Source organism: Diabrotica virgifera, chromosome 9, assembly GCF_917563875.1.
Source record: "Diabrotica virgifera virgifera chromosome 9, PGI_DIABVI_V3a".
Lineage (NCBI taxonomy): Eukaryota > Metazoa > Arthropoda > Insecta > Coleoptera > Chrysomelidae > Diabrotica > Diabrotica virgifera.
In genome coordinates, this window is record NC_065451.1 from 156685810 (window position 1) to 156710595 (window position 24786).

General features: G+C 31.7%; 2 protein-coding genes across 10 annotated transcripts in view; one reads left to right on the forward strand and one right to left on the reverse strand.

Moving 5' to 3' along the window:
* Positions 1–24786, reverse strand: part of LOC126891728 (uncharacterized) — an 827477-nt gene that overhangs the window by 309142 nt on the left and 493549 nt on the right. The gene's annotated exons all lie outside the window — the stretch shown is intronic.
* LOC126891732 (probable chitinase 10) overlaps positions 1–24786 on the forward strand; it is a 114987-nt gene that overhangs the window by 20383 nt on the left and 69818 nt on the right. The window contains exons 4-6 of the mRNA XM_050661007.1: positions 1907–2232; positions 6010–6169; positions 15211–15476. Coding sequence (XP_050516964.1) covers positions 1907–2232; positions 6010–6169; positions 15211–15476 — 752 coding nt within the window. The remainder of the gene's footprint in view (positions 1–1906; positions 2233–6009; positions 6170–15210; positions 15477–24786) is intronic.

Sequence of the window (24786 nt, forward strand, 5' to 3'; positions counted from 1 at the left end):
CAGGAGCTTTCAACTGCATATGTCTTTGAACGAAATATGCCAATAGAGTCTTTTCTTCGATTCTTAAATTCTTGCCTTCGCACCATTTTTTAAAACTTTGGTAGGCATTTTGATAACGGATTTTGGATTTTTCGGGAATAATTGCGGAACACCCTTCTTCCCAAGCCCGTTCAATTTCTTCAAATTCACTTTCGCTCATATTTTAATTTATAATAATCAAAATTGTACTTAAAATTATTGACAACTAAATAAAAACTCAATTCTCCATTGTTGTTATGCACCCTAGTTACTACCTAACAACCAAAGTATCTATCTTGATAAAATGAATGAAACTAGTCAATATGACGAAAATGTTTAATTTTATAATTTATAATGGTATCAATCGTGCAAAAAACGTTATAAGCATGTCGAACGTTAAGGGTAACCGATCTCAGACAATAATTGGAGTCGTCGCCCCGCTCCTCCTCCAAACAATTTTCTTCGATCGGTATAAAACCCTTTAGACAAGGCGGAAACGGCGGGTTCGTTGGGAAAATCAATACCTTGGCCCGGACTAATTTTTTTTTAGGTTTTTCGGACCATTATGGACAAAAAAGGTCTCTTATAATTTTTCTCTAAAGTTGATCTTTTTCGAGTTATAAGCAAGTTAAAATTTGAAAAATGCGAAAATGGCCATTTTTAAGGCTTAATAACTCGGTCAAAAATTATTATTTTGAAAGTCAGAAAGTGACTAAATCAAAGTTTAAAGTCGCCGTTACATGATCCTGAAGAAATCTGTGTCATTAATTTACTACTAAGCTGTTATTTTTAATTAATAACAATGAGTGGTTGTATCGTATTGAGGCTGCTGTAAATGTGAGTGCGAGTAAGATGCACAATTGGACTGCTGGAATAGCTTCTCTCTCGCACTCAGCATTTACAGCCCCGCACACGTGCATGGCGCTTATTACTTTTACTTAAAAATAACAGCTTAGTAATAAAATAATGATAAAAATTTCTTCAGGATCTTGTAGGGGGGGCTTCAAACTTTGATTTAGTCATATATTGACTTTCATAGTAATAACTTTTAACCGAGTTATTAAGCCTTGAAAATCGCCATTTTTAGTTTTTTTCAATTTTAAATTGCTTATAAGTCGAAAACGATCAACTTTAGAGAAAAATTATAAGAGACCTTTTTTGTCCAGAATGGTCCAAAAAATTAAAAAAAAAATTGTTCGGACCAAAAATATCGATTCTTGCAATTTGATTAAAAAAAAATTGTTAAAAAAAAATTGGCCCACTTTTCACTTGGGCGACTTCTTCAACCTTATTCTGGGATGTCTCACGAATGTGATTATGCAAAAAAATCTCATGGGAATATTTTTCCCTTCGAACCCGCCGTTTTCGCCTTGTCTACTTACCGTTCTCCATACTTAATATACTATTACTGTTGTTCTGAAATATAATATAATAACATACTATTACTGCTCTCAAAAGTCGAAAAAATGTTTACTTGAAAAGTAATCATTGTTTTTCGTTTAAATTAATGTTCAAACTTTCAAAAGGCAGATGGGTGGCTGCTTTAATATTTAATTTAAGCAAAAACCAATATTCATTTGTCAAATAAACATTTTTTCCTGTTTTCTGATAGCAGTAAAATGTATTTTGAACTAAATAAATTACACAGATTCTTCTTTTTATATCAATAAATTTAATTAAAAAATTTTTTTTGGACACCCTGTATAAATAATTATATTAATGTGTATACTGCTGAGTAGAGAATTAAGAGAATATATATGCCAAAAAGTCGCAATCTAAAAATAAAAATTGACCTGTTTTGGGATTTTTTTTCAAAATCGTCCATTCTCGAGAAAATGAATTTATTCCAACCTTTACGTGCTCACTGTATGTTTTCCTTTCTTTACAGATACTACCTTCAAGGAATAGTAAGTATAGCACCAACTTTACATACTTCTCAATGTAATTACCAAACGAACGCCTTATATACCAGTGCTCAATTCTACTACTCTTTTATAACAAGAGAGATGACAAAATACTACATAGAGGACTGCATACTTCCACCCTATCCAAAAAATGGAAAATGGTTTCTAGAAGGTGGCGTAGAAAAAAAGCCCGGTGATATTGTATTGTCCAGCACGATCTTACGATTTTCATGTAATATGCGATATGTATTGTCCACTGTTTCAGCATATAATGACTGTAAAAGTTATTACAATCATCCCACCTGTTTAAGTAAGTATAGAAGTTTAAAAATAGTGTTAATGCATGTAAAAGTTGCGTTAGAACCAAATGCCTTATAGGTATTTCGAGTCTTACAAAAAATTTAGATCCCACTGAAGAATCACTACCTACGTTCAACAGTTAGTTTATTAAAATCACATTTTTATACATTTATGTAAATTTAAGAATAGGAGAATACAATGAGATTGCCATTGAGGTTCTTCTTCTTCTTCATGTACCATATGTCCTTTCAGAACGTTGGTTACCATCATAGCTATCTTAATTTTATTCACTGCCATCCTAAACAGCATGCTTGTATCAGCACCATACCAATCTCGCAAGTTCTTCAATCATGAGGTTCTTCTTCATCCTGGACTGCGTTTGCCTGCTATTTTTTCTTGCATAATATTTTGTAACAACCTATATTTGGGACCTCTCATTACATGTCCGAAATACTCCAGCTTTCTCTGCTTGATGCTTTTTATGATCTCAGTAGTCTTGCTGAGACGTTCTAGTATTGTGTAGTTTCGAATCTTCTCCACCCAGGAAACTTTTAAAATTCTTCTATAGAACCCCATTTCGAAAGCCTCAAGGCGATTTAGATCGATTTTATTTACAGTCCAGGACTCGACACCATAAAGCAAGACCGAGAACACGTAGCAGCGAAGTAGGCGGATCCTCAATGCCAATTTTAGCTCTCTGTTACATAACATCTTGGACATCCTTCTAAAATCGGCTCTAGCCTGCTCTATCCTAGATCTAATTACGCTGTGAGTTTCTGCGTTACAATTTAATTGCTGTCCAAGGTAAACGATTTTATCAACTTGCTCAAGTTTGGTATTATTTACATATTAGACGGTTTTATATGCTTTTTTTACTTATTACGAGTATTTTAGTTTTCCGTATGTTCAGTAGGGTGGGCCGAAAAAACTAAAATTATTTTTTTTCAAGTCGTAATACCGCGGAAAAGTTGCGAATGTATCAGACTAAAAAGGGGTAAGAATTTAAGAAATATCGGTTTATATCTTCCGTTCGCGCATGAGCCATAAAGTTTACCGAAATTGGTAAAAAACTGATTTTTTGCGATAATTTTTAACAGATTAAATTTAGCGTGGATACGTTTGTAATAGCTCATTTTCTCATTCTTAATAACCATACTAACTAAATTTAACCGTGTTATTAAAATCTCTTAACATTGTCCGTTCGGGCAAAAGGCATAAAAATAGCCAAAATGTGACAAAATTGCATATTTCATACACGTTTAATTTTTGGTAATTAAGAGTTTAGTTGAATGAAAATAATACTCACATATACATTTTGTTGAACTTGTATTGAGAACACTTAAAATAAACACACTTTAAACACATCATTTTCAGAACTTTAGTAGGCTATTATTTAAAAATTTTGTTTGTGAATATAGAAAAAACCAAATTTGTTACGAGATGCAAGTTTTCAATTCGACAATATGGTCCAATGTCCACCAGTCCATTGTCCGTCCAGTCCATCTTGTATTATTTTAACACCTTTTTGCTATTACATAGTAGAAGGCACTTTGAACTGTGATTTCTGTGTAAAGTCCGGCATTGTAGACCTTGATAACAATGTTGTTCTTATGAAGCCGTCGCGATTCTCAGCTCCGCAAACTTTTCCAACGGCTTCTGTTACGAGTTTTACACATCGTTCTACTGCATGTGTATGAACAGGAAATGACTTTAATATTACATCTCAGTTAGGGGCTGAATCACTATGAATAATTGATGTTATTTCGGGTTGTTGTTAATGTTATTTCGTCAACAGGGTTGTTGACCCTGTTATTGAGCGCAATGCTTTTTTCGCCCATCCAGAACATTTGATGTTGGCCATGACACAAGATAACAGAAAACATATAAGAAAGCTAGACAGCTAGATAAAACAAGATCTAACATTAGAATATTCAAACTGCCAAAACTAAATTTTGAATGTTGAGACTATTCAGAAATAATTCATTGGTTAGACTGTGAGTTATCTTCTCCTCCATTATTAAAAGATATAAATGATGATGAAATAACATTTACTATTCAGAGTGATTCAGCCCCTAACTGGGATGTAATATTAAAGTCATTTCCTGTTCATACACAGGCAGTAGAACGATGTGTAAAACTAGTAACAGAAGCCGCTGGAAAAGTTTGCGGAGCTGAGAATCGCGACGGCTTCATAAGAACAACATTGTTATCAAGGTCTGCAATGCCGGACTTTCCACAGAAATCACAGTTAAAAGTGCCTTCTACTATGTAGTAGCAAAAAGGTGTTAAAATAATAGACGATGAACTGGAAGGACAACGGACTGGTGGACATTGGACCATATTGTCAAATTGAAAACTTGCATCTCGTAAAAAAATTGGTTTTTTCTATATTCACAAACAATATTTTTAAATAATAGCCTACTAAAGTTCCGAAAATGATGTGTTTAAAGTGTGTTTATTTAAATGTTCGCAATACAAGTTCAACAAAATGTATATGTGAGTATTATTTTCATTCAACTAAACTCTTAATTACGAAAAATTAAACGTGTATGAAATATGCAATTTTGTCACATTTTGGCTATTTTTATGCCTTATGCGTGAACGGAATATGTTAAGAGATTTTAATAACACGGTTAAATTTAGTTAGTATGGTTATTAAGAATGAGAAAATGAGCTATTACAAACGTATCCACGCTAAATTTAATCTGTTAAAAATTATCGCAAAAAATCAGTTTTTTACCAATTTCGGCAAACTTTATGGCTCATGCGCGAACGGAAGATATAAACCGATATCTCTTAAATTCTTACCCCTTTTCAGACTCATACATTCGCAACTTTTCGGCAGTATTACGACTTCAAAAAAATAATTTTAGTTTTTTCAGCCCACCCTAATGTTCAGATCCAGACCTGCCTCCCTACAACTCTCAACGACACTATCAAGTAGTGTTTGCAGATCTTCTTGACTAGAAGCTAGGAGTACTGTATCGTCCGCATATCGCAAATTATTGATGACTTCACCATTCACAAGTATTCCTTCTTGTTTTTCAGAAAGTGCTTTTCTGAAACTTCTTTCGAAGTACACGTTGAAAAGCAAGGGTGACAAGAGGCATCCCTGCCGTACTCCTCTTTTAATATTAAGAGCCTGTGATTCCACACCATCTACTAAAACTGATGTTGTTTGATTACAATATAAATTTGCAATTATTCGAACATTTCTGCCGTCTAAGCCAATGTCTTTTAGAGCTTCGATCAAACACGATAAAATGCCTTTTAGAAGTCAATAAAACAACAGTATATGTCTACAGATATATTTCGACATCTTTGAGCAAGTACGTTTATTGCAAATAGTGTCTCTCTCGTTTCAAACCCGTTACGGAAACCAAACTGTGTGTCATCCAGGTATTCCTCGCATTTATTGTAGATACGACCCATTGAGGTTGCCGGTTAAAAAGTGGGTGCAAATAGTTTTAATTAAATTAATAATAGTACCTTTTTGAAACAAAGGTTCAAAGACCTGTGACGATAAATGGTTAAATGTGAAAAAAATGGCCGCAAATTGGGGTTACCAACTGATAAAAACGCGAAATATCAGAGATAACGTGAAAGAAAACTAGAGCGCAATGCCACTCATTTGACAAGATGACTACTTTAACAACTCGCATTCGTCATCAAATGTGGTGAATTCTTTCATATTTATCTTGAATAGCTCATATTCTTTCTTTAATTTTCTTATCATATATTCATAAGTTATGAAAAATCACTTAAAGTCATTTTATTTGAATTTTAGGGGTATGTCCTAAACCTGTATTACCGAGTGGTACAGAAATGCTCTGTAAAAACTCTAAAGATCAATATATAGACTGTACAGATATTGCTGATGGTAGCAGTATAACGTTTACATGTCCAAACGGTTTTGTATCCGACAGAGGCACACCCACTAGTACAAGGTAAACAATATGTTAATATTATAATAATATTATGTAGATATAGTTATTTTGTCGACTCAATAGCTCAGAAGGTTGGCAGACTAACTTCGATAGGGACATGAGGACAATCAGCAAGTGGTTAACCTGGTGATCTTACCGTTACTCATAATTGTAGAGTTAGGATGTTAAAAAAACTTTTCCTAGTAACAACATTGTAGTTTTTTGTTACTATGTAAAAAGTTACCGTTAAGCTTGTCTCACACACTAAGAATTTTGAACGTGCGATCAGGGCCGCGCCGTCCACGTGTGCAATGTGTGCGGCGCACACAGGCGCCAGTAATTAAGGGGCGCCACTAGAGATGTTATAAAAATTTTACGCGAGTCAAAATAACATTTACCCATTTACCGACCTTGCCACCCTGTAATATCTTAACTTCAAGCAGGCACATTATGTATTGATTTATAATCTGCATAAACAAGAAAAATCCTGTAAAGACATGCAGCCAAAAAATGTTTAGGAGATAAAATATATAAACATTTACATTCATATGCTCACTCCACATATGGTATGAAGTTAACTTATTAATATGGTATTACTAATATGCAGCTTACCTTAAATGTTTTATAAGAGTTAAAACAGTTCTTGCTCGAGTTTCGGACAGATAGAAAATTTAATGATGTTATTACTGCAGCACATGAAACTGCAGAGAAACTGGATATGGAGCCCACTTTTCAACTAGCCACACCGTTACTGTGCAGGAATAAAAGCAGACAGTTTGATTACAGACAGTTTGAAACAAAAATTTTAAATCTTTACTGTACTCTCCTGTTATGTTGCATGTATGTTGCATGTGTGAGAATTTTTAGTTTTTTTTGTTTGGTTACATGGGAAAAGTATGGAAGAAAATAAAACCTATAATAATGAAGACCATATTATAGAAAGATGGAAAGAATATTTTATGAAACTTTTAAGCAAAGACAAGACAACAACAGTAAGCAAAAAAGCAAATTTTAGCAAAACAACCACAGAAGAACAAGATGTAATCGGGGACAATAAAATACAAATGACTGAAGTGGAAGATGCCTTATACCAACTAAAAATAGACAAAGTTTCAGGTATAGATGGATTAGATGCCGAGTTATTGCAATATCTGGGAGCATTGGGCAAAAAGAAACTTTATGAACTGTTAAACCTAACATGGCAAACTAAAAAAATACTGAGTGACTAGAACACGGCTAAAATACTGCCTATGCACAAAAAAGGAGATTCGAGAGAATGTGGAAATTACAGAGGCATATCGCTGCTCTCTTCAACATTAAAAATCTACGAAATTATCCTAGAACGGAAGCTCCGGAATTTAGTCGAGCCTAGATAAGCAGATATTCAAAGTGGTTTTAGGCCAACATATAGCGTCCAGGACCATATCTTCACTCTACAGCAGATCACCGAAAAAGCAATACTAAAAGATGAAACGGTATATTTGGAATTCATAGATATGAAAAAGATTTTGACTTTGTGAGCAGAGAGGGAATATGGCAAAGCTTGACAAATAAGGGAGTAGATATGGAACTGATAACCACAATTCAGAGTTTGCATTGCAACACCATAAATCAGATAAGAACAGGCAATCTTATTTCCAGCAAATTTACGAATAACTACGGAGTCAGGCAGGAAGGGGTATGAATCCCACTACTGTTTATCTGTGTAATTGATAAAGTAATTAAAAAGTGTTGGCCAAAAAATATACCATGGGATACAGAAACCTACAGCAAATAAAAATCGAAGCCTGTGTGTTTGCAGATGATATTGCTATTGTGAAACGGACTTAAAAAGCTCTGGAAGAAAATATAAAAATCTGGGAGACAGAATTTAAAAAAATAGAACATTATAATAAATATGAAAAAAAAAACAAAAGTGATTTCAATATCCAACAAAGAAGTTAATTTAAATTTTGAAATCCAAGTCAATAAAATAGAATAGGTCGAGATATTTAAATACCTTGGAATAATTTTAAACAAGAAGGGGACACACGAGGATGAAATTGCAATTGATATTAGAAGAGAATTAAAAGTAAAAACATTAAAGGAAAAAATTCATGAAAAGAAAAAATAAAATAAAAATTTTATTTTTAATTCAGTTGCAATGCGAAGGCAAAACAATCTTACTTTTCAATTAGAATACGGAGCGCAGTCCAGTCCCTTGAATTGCAATTTTCGGCTCTTATTGGAGCCTCTTCGGAAAGAACGTAGGCTTGTTCTCCATATCCCAATTGATCCGTACTGAGAGGTTTTCCCACCCATTGCAACTGAAGTAAAAATATTAGGTGACTAGCGTCATCTGGCAATTAAAAGATGAAGTTTTCGATCCTAATAGCATTATTAATAATATTTAGAAAATATTAAAATATTACTAAAAGATTTTTAAATCGAAAACTTATTTGTCCATTTCCTTGGTAACACCTCCAAGGCTTCTAAAATTTGCAAGCCAAATGGATGCTGAAGCGAAGAAGACAAGAGGGAATTCAAAAAACTTACAATTCACGACCCCGTCTGTTGAAAATATTAAATATTTTCTAAATATTATTAATAATGCTATTAGGATCGAAAACTTCATCTTTTAATTGCCAGATGACGCTAGTCACCTAATATTTTTACTTCAGTTGAAATGGGTGGGAAAACCTCTCAGTACGGATCAATTGGGATATGGAGAACAAGCCTACGTTCTTTCCGATGAGGCTCCAATAAGAGCCGAAAATTGCAATTCAAGGGACTGGACTGCTCTCCGTATTCTAATTGAAAAGTAAGATTGTTTGCCTTCGCATTGCAACTGAATTAAAAATAAAATTTTTATTTTATTTTTATATTTGTCTTTACTCCTTCGAGTAACTAGGTCCATTGTCTGTTGGAATTTACCAGCTGAACAGACGGGGTCGTGAATTGTAAGTTTTTTGAATTCCCTCTTGTCTTCTTCGCTTCAGCATCCATTTGGCTTGCAAATTTTAGAAGCCTTGGAGGTGTTACCAAGGAAATGGACCAATAAGTTTTCGATTTAAAAATCTTTTAGTAATATTTTAATATTTTCTAAATATTATTAATAATGCTATTAGGATCGAAAACTTCATCTTTCATCTTTTTCATGAAAAGAAATTAAAATAGACTGGACAGTTATTTAGAATGGATGACAACAGACAAGTTAAAATGACATGGGAAGCGAGGCCGATAGGGAAAAACAGGAGAGGTCGACCAAGGAAAACCTGGAATACAAGTGTGATGGAAATATTGAATAGAGGAAAATCGCGGCAAGAAGCAAAAGAATTAGCTACGGACAGGAAAAAGTGGCGTAGTAAGTTGGCAGATAATAACGAATAAAGAAGACATTTTGACACCTTCCGGTACAAGAGGAACATCGATTATGTATGTATTGTTTGGTTGTTTACAATAAATAATTGTTCATTTTTATTCACATTGTTTTATTTAATGAGACGCTTTTTAAAAAATTGCGTAATTTTGGGCGCCCTTAATGCGATTATTGAAATGCACGATGACATTCCAATAGTGGCTCGAGAAGCCTTCTCTCTTTAAGGCCCTTCACCAACGTTTCAAGCAATCGCACGTTCAAAATTCTTAGTGTGTGAAACCAAGCTTAGAAATATATGACAGCTTTGAACTAAAAGCTTAAAGGTGTACCCAAGGCCAACCGAAAAAGGCTGTTTTTATGCAATTACATAAAGAAGGTTTTAATACTTTGACTTGAAAAACTACTTGAAATAACTGAATTTTTAGTTGTTTGGATATTCAAATGTGAGCTTCTCGTTTACCAGAACGCATGCGTTGACATGTCAAAGAACCTGTTTTAATTTTTATAATGTCGTTAAGGGCATATGCGCAAAATATCTCCTGTCAAAATGTTCAATATGTTACGCCTATCCCTACTTTTTCTGTCTTTACACGGCAAATTACGTGTAGTAAAATTTACACTGGTATGGATATATAAACATTACTAGAATGTCATTCTACTTGACAATGTCATCAGTAACTTTAAAGAGATGGCTTTTGAATGTTCTTGGATAACTGTTATTTGTATAATTGCAAATTATTAATTTAGTTAATAAATGTGATAATGTTTTCACTAACTATATGTATTCAGTGATTGTTATAATTTATATGTACAACAAAACTAATACTCAATGGAGAAAAGAGGAAAAGTGTTAAAGTGATTTTTTAATAATACAGTACAACCTGCCATATCCGGACCTGTCATATCCGGACCTCCCCATATCCGGACGATTCTGCGCCGTCCGTATCTACCGAGATCTACCGAGAAAGGCAGTCCTGCTGTTGGACAACGCACTAAAAGAAGAACTAAAAGATGGCGAAATAATGTATTGTAGAATCTATAAAACGTGTCTATCGACGAAAGTTATTGACGGCGTTGATTACTGGAATGTATGAAGGAGAAAACGTTTCAGAGACTGTAAAAGAAGTAGTGGTCTTGATATCAGGAGTTTTTCATATCCGGATCGGTCTGTCGCCACATTGATCCGGATATGGCAGGTTTTACTGTATATTGTTATTATGGAACAATTTTGAACAGCTTTAACAAAAAAATACTTGGATCACAGAATATATCCTGAGGTATACTCTGCTTGGATCTTTTTTTTTTTGCCCTTGGGAGCTATGCACATTTAGCCAGCACCAAATCCTAAACTAAAAACTATCTAATCCTAACAAGCAGCGGATTATGACGAAACCAAAACGAGCAAGGATGGGAAAAGGAAAAACACTTTTCACACCCAGGGATCGATCAAGGTGACTAGCCACAGAATAGGTAGACCACGGAGGCAAGGGATATTATAACAACCAGGAGAAAAACAAAGGTTATTCAAAGCTAATCCTAATCTAAAGTTTTAATTTACACGACTTGAGAAAACCTAAAAGAATATTAAAGATTGAAATTTTATTTAGAGCCATTTATATTCTGAGGTACACTCTGCTTGGATCTTTCATAAATAATAAATAATAATAACTTTTTATTAAGTTCACGTCTTAAATCATTTATTTATCGAATACACTATCAATATTATTTAATCAACAACTCAAAATATTCCCGATGCCATGTCAAATATTTAAAACTGTCACTGTCACTGTCATGTCATCATATGCTATTTGACTCAGTACGTTTTGTATGACAAAGATAGCGAATGTTCGATTTGGAAAATATCACGACGGACCATTCTTTTCGAATCCTGAAAAAACTAATAAATATTTTTAAAAAATTTAAACGGAGAAGGAAAGACTAAATTATTATCGAGGGCCGACAGTCCCTTAGAATAAATAAAAAGTTTCTTTTGAATGAGATATTTGAAATTAAAAATCACAGTACATTTTCTCTTAGGTTTTCATCCTTGTAATTTATTAAAATAAACATTATAGAAGTTTTCAGGAACTTTCGGCCCTCGGTAAGAACGTAATCTTTCATTATGCGTTTAAATTTTTCAAAAATACTTATTAGTTTTCTCAGAATTCGAAAAAAATGGATCCCCATTTGAATAGCATTGCAGCCGAAAATACGTACCCATCCCCTTAAGTGTATTTTATTGTTTTCGAATCCTGAGGAAACTAATAAATATTTTTGACAAATTTAAACTCAGAATGAAAGACTACATTATTACTGAGGCCCAATGTCCCTGAAAACTTATATAATATTTATTATAATAAGTTACAGGGGTGAAAATAAAAGAGAAAATTTAGTTTGATTTTTAATTGCAAATATATCATTCAAAAGAAACTTTTCATTCATTCTAAGGGACTTTCGGCCCTCGGTAATAATGCAGTCTTTCATTCTGCGTTTAAATTTTTAAAAAATATTTATTAGTTTTCTCAGGATTCGAAAAAACTAAATACCTACATTTAAAACACATTGAACATTTTGACAGGCAACATTTTGCGCCTTTCCCCTTTTAAGGTTCATTGGTGTAATAAAAATGAAGTTAATTACCAAATCAGAATAATATCTTCATTTTAGATTTTTTTTTAATTAAAAATTATATTATTATGTCCGACTGGTTTACTATTTGACAAATAATGATTATTTCGAAGTCTATTAAGTACGATATAACGCCCAAGGGCGTGTTACTGAAAAATAACGCCATAGGGCCTATTAAATTTAAATAACGAGTTAAATACTGTCAAGTTGACAAATAAAACTCTAAGTAAAACTATGGTTACCACAATTACGTTACGACTATTTCTGGTAAATGTACTTATTTGAAATCTAATTTATTCAAAACTCATTCAAATTTTTTGCATATAAAGAATAATTTAGTCGGACATTAAACGTTGAAGGCACCACGGGTATTATAATAATAATGCTTTCGGTCAACTTATATACCTTGGGCCGAAGGCCCTCGGTCTATACACCATTGACCTCAAGCGTTATTATCCTTATAATACCCTTGGTACCTATTGGTAACTATAAAATTGTTCATTTAAAAATATTGTGATATCTTATTTAGATGTAAAAGGCAAGGGAATGTCATCTTTTTTATTTAATGAGATATTATTTGAGTAAGTTAGTTATTACTGGGTATATCAGTTAAGTTGGTTTTTGTGGCGTATTGTTCTTGGTGTCGGATTTTAACAAGAAGTGGTACTTCGGACTAAATATAAATAAGAAAACTTGTATGGAACGGACTCATTGGAGAATTGGAGTCCATATGGACTAATAAATTAAGTGGTTTCAATTAAAATAAACTTAAAAAATAAAGTAAAATAAAGAACTCATTACAATAGAAATAATATTTTTCTTATATTCACATAATGTTCTCGTATACAGTATGGTGCAAATGTTTGGAATAAATTCGATATTTCGTAAACCGGCAACTTTAAGGAAAAATACCGTTCAGTAATATAAATATTAACATATTTGTTTATACAGGGCGTTCAAAAAAATAATTGACAAAAGTAAATTAAATTAATTTACAAAAAAAAAGATCTTTTATAATTTATTAATTCAAAATACATTTTACTGTTGTCAGAAAACAGAACATACAGTGGGTGATCATATTATTAGAGCCACCTAGTAAAATTCAATGTTTAGAGGAAGGGTATATAATTGAGCTGTATCATATATGGATTTGTTTCCATTTGGCTGTCTTGTTACACTTTATGAAAGTGTAATAAACAGTCTGACAATAATGGCAACACGCATGTGTGGCAATGCGTGACTCAGATGCCATTGTTTGTCAGTGCTGCCCAGCCTAGCTTGCAACTCGTGTGCGTATTATTTTGTATTCTTGGTGTTTAGAGTTATAATAAACTTTGCGAGTTTCCATTGTTATCTAGTGATATTCTGATAGGCCTACACTATTTTTTGTGAATTTAGTAAAAATTGCTCGTTCGCTACACTAGTGGTACCAGAACATCATGGGAAATCCAAAGACATCTCACCAAGGAAAATAGCAGAAATAAAAACTTTAATATTCAATACTAATCACTCCAACAGAAACATAGCATCCATTTCTAAAGTTTCAAAGGCAACTTGGACCGTATAAAGAAAAAACTTTTAACATGAGATTATTAAACAAAAGTAAAATTTTCTGAGGTGGCTCTAATAATATGATTACGCACTGTAGTTATTTATGAAACAGTTCGTGAAGTATACTTTTTGCGAACGCGCGCGATGTTTAGAGCACGAGCGACAGCGGGGCGAGTGCTATACATCGCGTAAGTTCGCAAAAAGTAAAAATACGATAAATAAATAAAAAAACTGTAACTCTTCGTCACTGGAATTCATTTCTATTCTATAATTTTTAGAACTTTGACATTTAAAAAAATTCTAACTTCTTTCAAACCCCAAAACTGTCAAAAATTTTGTTGTAATTTATTGCTCATTATGTCATCATCATGACAACGCGAAAATTAAGGATATTTGATTATATGAAAGTGTGTCAAAAAACAGTGCGAAAAAGTAAATCCCATTTAAAATACATTGTTACTTCACGCACACTTTAAACCCTTCACGCACTGCTATCTACAATGACAGATTTCACAAACTAAAAACTTATACACAATATGACATACAGTAGATAAAATATGTTTATCTACTCTATCTCATATTATGAATAAGTTTTTAATTTGTGAAAAATGTCATTCTAGATGATAGCAGTGCGTGTAGGATTTAAAGTGTGCGTGAAGTAACAATGTATTTTAAAGGGGATTTACTTTTTCGCACTGTTTTTTTTTGGCACACTTTCATATAATCAAATATCCTTAAGTTTCGAGTTGTCATGGTGATAACATGTGAGCAATAAATTACAACAAAAGTTTTGACAGTTTTGTGGTTGGAAAGAAGATAGAATTTTTAAATGTCAAAGTTCTAAAAATTGTAGAATAGAAATGAATTGCAGTGACGAAGAGTTAGTTTTTTTGTTTGTTTATCGTAGATAAAATATTGTATGAAACTGTGCGTGAAGTACTTTTTGCGAACTTACGCGATGTATAGCACTCGCTCCGCTGTCGCTCCTGCTCTAAACATCGCGTGCATTCGCAAAAAGTATACTTCACGAACTGTTTCATAAATAACTATTATGTGACAAGCAAGCATTGCTTTTAAGTTAAATTAAATATTAAAACTTCCAACAGGCAGGTGGTTGACGGGAGCTGGTTTGAACATTAAATTTGATCGAAAAACAATTTGAATTAAATAAATTATAAACATTCTTCTTTTTTTTGTTAATTAATTTAATTTAAAAAAAAAACATTTTTTGGACGTCCTGTAGGTATAAACAATTTAGTTAATATTTGTATTGCCGAATACAAAATTGAATAACTTTTAAAATAAGCTATCACACGATCCGTAGTCTCGTTTAAAAAAAATCATCGATTACGTCATCACGCCCATATAAATGACGTCACTCGTATGATATACCTTATTGCCAAAATATCATAATTTAAAAATACTTATAAATCGACCTCTTTCGTGATCTTTCCTTTAAGTCTCCGGTTTACGAAATATTCAGTTTATTCGAAACATATTCACCATACTGTATAATACTTTTTAGATATTGTCGAAATGGAATATATGGTAATTCTGCACCTTCTTGTATAAGTAGAATTATTACTACACCAAAACCTGCAATTACAACAGAGTCAATTTCTAGTCAAATTATTAAAGATGGAAAAAAAGTTATATGTTATTACGCCAGATGGATGGAATATAATGGCTCGTATCCAGAAGATGTTGAGCCCCGATTGTGCACACATTTAATTTACGAATATATTGGCATTAGAGAAAACGGAGAGTTGGATCTGAAGGACAAAGGACCAGGTAAGGTACCGTTTTACCCTAGAAGGATCAAGGAGGGTTAAAAAGTATCCACAACATTGCATTACATCCGATTTTCTAAATACCTTTGTTATTAAAAATCTCAAATAATTAGTAGTTGTCGGCATACTACTGCCCTATTAGATGGCATAATTAGCATTTCTATAATTTAGTTCATTTCCTCATACTTTTATAAAACTTGACAGTGGACTATAAACAATCCCCTTGAATACCTTCAACACCGTCCCAAAATGAAAAGGGACGATATCATTCATGTGTCAAATTAGCAAAATCTAAAAGAAAAAAAGGCCAATAAGTCGGTAAAAACAACCATCTATCTATCTAATCAGCCCTAAACATCCATCCTTGGATATAGGCCTCCTCTTCCTTCTTCCATGCCTCTCTATCTTGGGCAATTTGCATCCATTTTGACCCAGTGTGTTTCTTCAGGTCATCTGACAATCGCATCTGTGGCCTTCCCCTTTTTCGTTTGTGGTTCCATGGTCTCCAATGTATTACCATCTTAGTCCATCTTTCATCCTTCTGCCGTAGGGTGTGTCCGGCGAACTTCCATTTAAGCTTTGCTACTTGGGTAGAGACGTCTTTCACTTTTGTTTTGTTACGGATCCATTCGTTTCTTTTCCTGTCTGATAATTTAATGTTCAGCATTTGTCTCTCCATGGCTCTTTCTGTCTTTGCTATTTTTTCCATATTCTCTTTTGTAAACGTCCATGTCTGAGAGCCATATATTAAAACAGGGAGTAAACATTGATTGAAGACTTTTGTTTTTAGGTATTGCGGGTATTTTCTGTTCTTTAGAATATGACAGTTTTCCGAATGATTTTCAGGCCAACCGTATTCTTCTCTTTATTTCTTCGGTCTGATTTTCTTTATTTAATCTAGTGATTTGTCCTAGATATATACAGGGTGCGCCAAACCTCTGGTTTTCTTTGATTACGGCTAAACTATGAGATATACAAGAAAATGTTTTTAACAAAACTAATGTGTATCAAAGAGGTCTATATTTTAAAATTATTTTTGATTATACAGGGTGAGTCAGAACGACAGTATGAACTAAAGTTGTATTTTTTTAAATGGAACACCCTGTATATTAAATCATTTTTGAATATATTATTTAAAAATATGAAAAATTTGTATAAGGTCTTATAGGCCTAAAGTTAATAATTTTCGAAATATTTACATTTTTATTGAAAAAAATGATAATATTTATAGGGTTGTGGATTATGTTTCCAAGGAAATAAAAATTTAAGTGATAGGTCAAAATTTTTAAAATATAGTGTTATTTTTAAATAATATAATATTTTTTACTTTTAGCCATAAAATATACAGTGTGATCACTATTTGCAAATACAAAATTTTCTCATTTTTTTTTAAATGGGGCACCCTGTATATTAGTTTTGCATTTTGTAGTAAATATTACAACCTTGCGTTTGGTATATGGTTGTATGTACCTAGCATGTTTCGTTTTGTAGATATTTAAAAAAAACTATAGATTTTACGTTTTTGCGGATTTTTTATTTAAAAATTTTTTTGCAAAAAAAATAATTATAATCTGGTTTTAGAAACATACACTAAAATATAAAATATGAAAATAAAAACGTAATTAAATATTAAAATAAATCGTATGCTAGTACAATTCAATTGAATTTAATAACTTTAAATTATTTTACAAAAAATATTTTACCATATTAATGAATACATAAATTAGTTACTAAATTAAATAAACAACCAAATTTTAAATCAACCATAGTAATTTTTCTACTACAGCAACTTTCCTGTACCAAATTAATTGTTAGTTAAATTGTATTTAGTTAAACTTTTAATTTACCTGTTAAATTTACTTACATACATCTTGAGAATATAAAAATTATTATAAAGTATGCTTTGAAACAAATGAATGTTAAATGTATCAGCCAAATTATTTATTAATATAAATAGTATTTACTGGTGTCACAAAAGCTGGTAATACTTTTGTAGTTGAAATTTTTGTAACAATTTTTTATATTTTAAATTTTAATTTTTTAACCGAAAAATTTTTGGATATGACATTTGTTTTGGGCGAAACCATTAGAAATTATTACCAGCTTTTTGACACGAGTAGGTACATAGATACTATTTACTTCTTAATATACTTCCATAACGTTCATTTGTTTCAAAGCATACTTTATACGTTCTCAAGATGTAGGTAAATTAAAAAGTTATTAACTGATCTTACTCGTAAATACAATATAACTAACAATTAATTTGGTACAGGAAAGTTGCTGCGGTAGAAGAATTACTACGGTTGATTTAAAATTTGGTTGTTTATTTAATTTAGTAACTAATTTATGCATTCATTAATATGGTAAAATATTTTTTGTAAAATAATCCCAAGTTATTAAATTCAATTGAATTGTACTAGCATACGATTTATTTTAATCTTTAATTACGTTTTTATTTTCATATTTTATATTTTAGTGTATGTTTCTAAAACCAGATTATAATTATTTTTTTTTGCAAAAAAATTTTTAAATAAAAAATCAGCAAAAACGTAAAATCTATAGTTTTTTTTAAAATATCTACAAAACGAAACATGCTAGGTACATACAGCCATATACCAAAAGAAAGGTTGTAATATTTACTATAAAACGCAAAACTAATATACAGGGTGTCCCATTTAAAACAAATGAGAAAATTTTGTATTTGCAAATAGTGATCACTGATCACACTGTATATTTTATGGCTAAAAGTAAAAAATATTAAATTATTTAAAAATAACACTATATTTTAAAAACTTTGACCTATCACCTAAACTTTTATTTCCTTGGAAACATAATCCACAACCCTATAAATATTACCATTTTTCTCAATAAAAATGTAAATATTTCGAAAATTATTAACTTCAGGCCTATAAGACCTTATACAAATTTTTCATATTTTTAAATAATATATTTAAAAATGATTTAATATACAGGGTGTTCCATTTAAAAAAATAAAACTTTGGTTCATACCGTCGTTCTGACTCACCCTGTATAATTGAAAATAATTTTAAATTATAGACCTCTTTGATACACATTAGTTTTGTTATAAACATTTTTTGTATATCTCATAGTTTAGCCGTAATCAAAGAAAACCAGAGGTTTGGCACACCCTGTATATTCTTTTACTTGTTCTATTCTTGTTTGTGCCACTGTAATTACTAGTTCTTCTTGTTGATTGGTCATGGTTTTTGTTTTACTGTAATTCATCTTCAGTCCTATCTTTGTCGATTCTCTATTTAGTTCTTCCATCATTTTTTTTAAATCTTCACTTCTTTCTGCTATTAATACAATATCATCAGCATATCGTAAGTGATTCATATATTGCCCGTTTATGTTTATACCCAAACCATCCCAGTGCAGTTGTTTGAACACATCTTCTAGCGCTTGGTTGAATAGCTTGGGCGAGATGGTATCTCCTTATCTTACTCCTCGGTTTATTTTAATAGGCTCCGTTTGTTTCATTAGCTTGATAGTTGTTGTTGCCTTATCATATATTGTTATGATCTGCTTCTTATTAATTTTATATTAATTATTATTTATTTGATTAATTATTTAATTGTCACAAATCATACACAAAAATTGAATAAAAAAAATCTCAGGGTGCCTTTTTTATACTATTAAAAAAAATTAAAATTATCTCACGTTATACTTATCTTCTCTCGTGGGTTCAGTATCTCTGAGTTGATCCTAATGGGGATAAAATAAGGAAAAGAAATAAAGCAAAATATTAAAATAAAAATACAGAATTGTCTTTTATTTATCAAATTAATACTCTAAAATCTATCGAATCTAAAAACCTGTGGACACAGATGTCCGAATGAAATTTATACCACTTAAATTTATTAGTTAAAAAAACAATTTATCGGTTTGTTCCCGATGACTTTGGTAAAACAAACTAAACCAAACAAATTTATGTCTTCGCAAGATTACCTATATTTACTATTTATATTTTGAAATATTGGAATTTTAATTCATATGCTTTTTACTCAAAAATTTAGTTCCCGAACATAAAAATCTCTTTCACATAAATTGACTGACCTTTTGCTTCACTCACTCGGATGTCTTCTCGTGACCCCAAACAGCTCTCCCTCGTTGACTATGTTAAAGGCTACTCATCAAAGCCTCTCTCCGTTGTCCAGCTTCAAAACTATCAGCATACCAGCACCAATTCTCCAACAAGCCGGGTCTCTTTTGACACGTACTCGATTCAAACAAAACTCCAAAAATTCTCTGGTCTCCTTCTCACAATAATACAGAATTAAAGAGGTATTTCGTCTCAATTTGATCTGTCTCTCGTTCCACTTTTCAACACTATTCTCCACTATCAAACAGCCACTGGTATCTGCTAACTATCTATCCACTTAACACGTCGAACCGCTCCTTAGCGATGCCAAAAACATAATAATTTCTTTTTCAAACTCCTCAATCATTCTAACTACTTTTCCCCTTCCACATTGCCAAACATCAGAAACCTCGACTTTTTTCCATTCGACAAACAAAACAGTCATTTTTAAATTATTCCTACCATCCTAATTACTTTCGTGGAAACTCTCCAACATTCACTCGGGTTGACACAAAGATACTAAAATTCCAAACTTTCTCCATAAAACCACTTTTCTAGAAATTGATAATTACCTCTAAACTAAACAATCTTTTTCCTTTTTAAATCTAAATACATCGTTATTTTCACTTTAATTATTCACAAAAGTCTTTAATGGTTCATCGGAAAGCTCATTAAAAGAGAAATCTACTTACATCCAAACTACATTCTAAGAAATATCTACAGCTCAATATACAGGGTGTATCAAATTTATGTGCCCGCGTTATTTAAAAAAAAATTAATTTAATTTTCATTTTGCTTTTGATTGATAAATTGAAAACACAATAATATATTTGTAATTAAGTCGGTATATCTGTAGTCTATTCTGCTGTTTTGTAGGGAATTCTTTACTGCCCAGTGTTCCACACTATCAAATGCTTTTTCGAAGTCAAGAAATGCCATGTATAGCGTTATATGATATTCATTAGCTTTTTCGATTAATATCTTCATAGTTAAATGGTGGTCACTTGTACTGAAGCTTTTTCTAAATCCGGCTTGTTCTCTTGCCTGGTAGCCATCTAATTTAGTTGTTAATCTGTTTGTTAATATCTTGGTTAATAGTTTGTACATCACATTTAGTAAAGTTATGGGTCTGTAATTCTTTAGATCCTTTTTATCTCCTTTCTTAAATAGTAACAATGTTACTGCTTCGTTCCAAGTGTTGGGTATTTGTTTTGTCATTAATATTTTATTCATAAGTGTGTACAAAACTTCTCTAGTTGTTTTCCCACCATTTTTTAGCATTTCTACAGTTATCCCGTCTTTTCCTGGCGATTTATTATTCTTCATCTCCTTGAGTGCTCTTTTTATCTCATTCTTACTGATTTCTGGTTGTAAGTCGGAATTGACATTTTTTATTTTTATTTGTAATTGCTTAAGGATTTCTTGTGTTGGTTTCTGTTTTGTATTGTAGAGGTTTTTATAATATTCTTGTGTTATTTGTATAATTTCTTCTATATTATTGGTCTCTATGCCTTCTTCGTTCTTTATACTATTAATCTGTATGCTTCCAAGCTGTGGTTTTAAGCACTTCATATTTTTATTTTGTTCAATGGTTTTTTCTATTTTTTCTTCCTGTACTCTCCTTTGACTTTCCTTGATGTTCTTTCTGATAGCTTTGTTTACCTCTTTGTAATCTGTGTTTCTCTTATCTTGTTCTATTAATGTTTTTCTTTTGCTCATGAGGTTTTGTGTTTCCTGGGATATATATACTGTTATACAGGGTGTCCCGAAAAGATTGGTCATAAATTATACCACACATTCTGGGGTCAAAAATAGTTCGATTTAACCTAACTTACCTTGTACAAATGTGCTCATAAAAAAGTTACAGCCCTTTGAAGTTACAAAATGAAAATCGATTTTTTTCAATATATCGAAAACAATTAGAGATATTTTATTGAAAATGGACATGTATCATTCTTATGGCAGGAACATGTTAAAACAAAATTATAGTGAAATTTGTCCATCCCATAAAAATTTTATGGGGGTTTTGTTCCCTTAAACCCCCCCAAACGTTTGTGTACGTTCCAATTAATTCATTATTGTGGTACCATTAGTTAAACGCAACGTTTTTAAAACTTTTTTGCTTCCTATTATTTTTTCGATAAGCCAGTTTTTATCGAGATGCGCCTTCTTTTTTAATATGTTTACATAAAAATTTTGTGGGGGTTTTGTTCCTTTAAACCCCCCAAATGTTTGTGTACGTTCCAATTAAACTATTATTGCGGTACCATTAGTTAAACACAGTGTTTTTAAAACTTTTTAGCCTCTCAGTCTTTTTTTTTGGTAAGTCACCTTTTATCGAGATGTGGCTTCTTTTTCAAAATATACCTAAAATATAAATTATAAATAAATTTTCAGATTATTAACAAGTTTCTATCATCGTACTTAACCATATAAAAATATGTGGTGGATTCGACAAATATTCAAAATATCTCGATAAACACTGCCTTATCGAAAAAGTATTAAGAGACAAAAAAGTTTTAAAAACATTGTGTTTAACTAACGGTGCCACAATAATAATTTAATTGGAACGTACATAAAAGTTTGGGGGGTTTAAAGGAACAAAACCCCCATAAAATTTTTATGGGGTGAACAAATTTCACTTTAATTTTTCTTTATGATGTTGCTTTCATAAGAATGCTACATCTCCATTTTCAATAAAAAATCTCCAAGAGTTTTCGATATATGAAAATAAAACGATTTTCATTTTGTAACTTCAAAGGGCTGTAACTTTTTTGTGTGCACTATTGTATATAGGTAAGTCAGGTTTAAACAACATATTTTTGACCCCAGAATCTGTGGTATAATTTATGACCAATCTTTTCGGGACACCCTGTATATGGGCATAAAACAACCATAGTTTGTTCAAAATGCAAGTATGTATGTATTATGTATGCGGTAAGCACAGCAAGAAGTCAAAAATGTTTCTGTATCCTACGATGATGCCAATTCCACTAAAGCCAAAGAAGACTCCGGCTAAATTATAAATTCGTATCTTTTAACTGTTCCATTAACGTCTAGGAATAATAATTAAGTGTTATTTTTAAATTGTTAAATAATGAAGCACGTTTTCAATTAATTTATGTGTGGATATTTATTGACCCTCCTTGGTCCTAGGTGTTTCTCATAAAAGGTTGGTCCTGCCAGTGGCGGCTCGTGGCTTTAGAGACAGGGTTGGCAAGGTTTTTGTCTCCTCAGATAGGTATATCATCTAATTAAAAGGCTTCAATCATCATAGAAGATTTTTGGTTTTTGTTTTTTTTTATATTTTTTTGTTTTTTTTTTTTTGTTTTTTTTTCACATAGATTTAGAACCTAAACGTAGCAAAATGGGTTATAACATCATCGTAAAGTGTATTAATGTGTTGGAGAGATTTTAATAGTTTTTTTCTATTGACATTAATTTGAGAAAAGTTTGACATTCTCTTTTGTTTCATGGTGTTTCGACAATACGTTTTGACACTTTCGAGACAAGAGAAATCCCGTTCATTTAAGGCAAAATTTGGTAGCAATGAGATAATTCATGATAATAATTGAAGACCCTGATGCAAGAAGGGGATAAGTAACAATATGTAAATTTTACAGGAGAAGCAAAAAAAGTTTTATTTTTTAATTTAAAATTTATGTTGTTCATGAAGTAGGGCCGAACTAATACAACAGGTATATATGATTTTGCCGCCATTCTACAATGGCGGAAAACAACAATGCTATTAAGGAAAAATAATTTGGTGCAATAATAGGATAAGTTTAAGCCCTTTTTTACTGTAGTTTACAGCAGGTGCAAAAAGGGGATAAGTTACATTAAAACCCATTTTCAGAAGAAATACTTTATTATTAAATGTGGAGTACTTATTAATAAAAATGAATATAAAATAAAGCAACGCAATTTTAACAGAAAGTCTATTTCTTATACAAACAGGTATCCATTATAAACGTTTTAATAAAATAAATTAATTAATCAGACTCATCATCGACAGAGCTATGTGTATCCGTGACATCTGAATCAACTTCTATCTCTTCTAATGTATCTTTGTCCGATTTAAGAGATTGATAAAATACATTTCGTTCTTTCCGACATATTCATTAGCTAACAACATAACATTTTGATATTTTGCATGCTTAATACGCAAAGCATTTTCGTAACATTTTGACATTTTGGTTGTGAGTTAGTTTTAAACATGGTAAAATGTGTAAAGAAAGAGGCACTAACAGTCTGACTAACTTCAACACCATTTAAGTTTTTGTGTATTTAAATACACGATATGTAGAAATAGTAAACTTTCCTTTACAGACAGATTTCGGCACCGGAAGAAAATAATCTTAAACCGTACCTCTCGTACTAGAACTATGTTAACAACTCTCCAACAGTTTCTCAGTGACTACGACTACGTTGCTCGTGCAGATACCGGTACCTTACCCAATCGCGGCAAGCCACCGGTGCAATAGTGGGACAGAATAACTCACATATAAAAAATAATTCAAAATTTGGTGCAAGAACGAGATAAGTTACACATTTCTTATACTGTTCTTGCACCAGACCATACCAGGGGATAAGTAGTTTTCTCTTATAATTTCAGTATCTATTACCTGTACATATCCTATACTTGCGCCAGGCAAGATCAGTTATTTTTCAACCTAAATAAGCACCTATCTCGCTTTTGCAGAATTTGGTACTTATCCCCTTCTTCCACCAGGGTCTTCAATTTATTAATTTCGGGTACATTTTGTTGTAATGAATTGCAGTAGGTAAATAAAATTATAAATATTTTGTAACTTATCCCAGCTTTCGAAAATATTTGGATCAGCATATAAACCTTTTAATTAATTTCCTTAGTTTATTTGATTAAAGAATGATAGATAGTTTTAATACACTTGTCTAATAGATATTTTAAAAATTATTTGGCGTAACTTTTAAATTTTTGCAAATCTTCAAAAATTTGCAAATCTTCAAAATTTGAAAAAATGAGTATCTATTTGCACAAGTAATAACAGTATCAAAAATTTCAAAATATACTTGATTTTCGAGATCTGTGTCATACTTTTGTATTTTTTGGGGGTGTTCGGACATATCAAGCGAATATAAAACGTCACTGCGTATATATTCAAAATTACTATCTCTGAGATTTTTTACCAGCTTTGTTATTCTACTTTTGGAATAAATAATGTCAGTT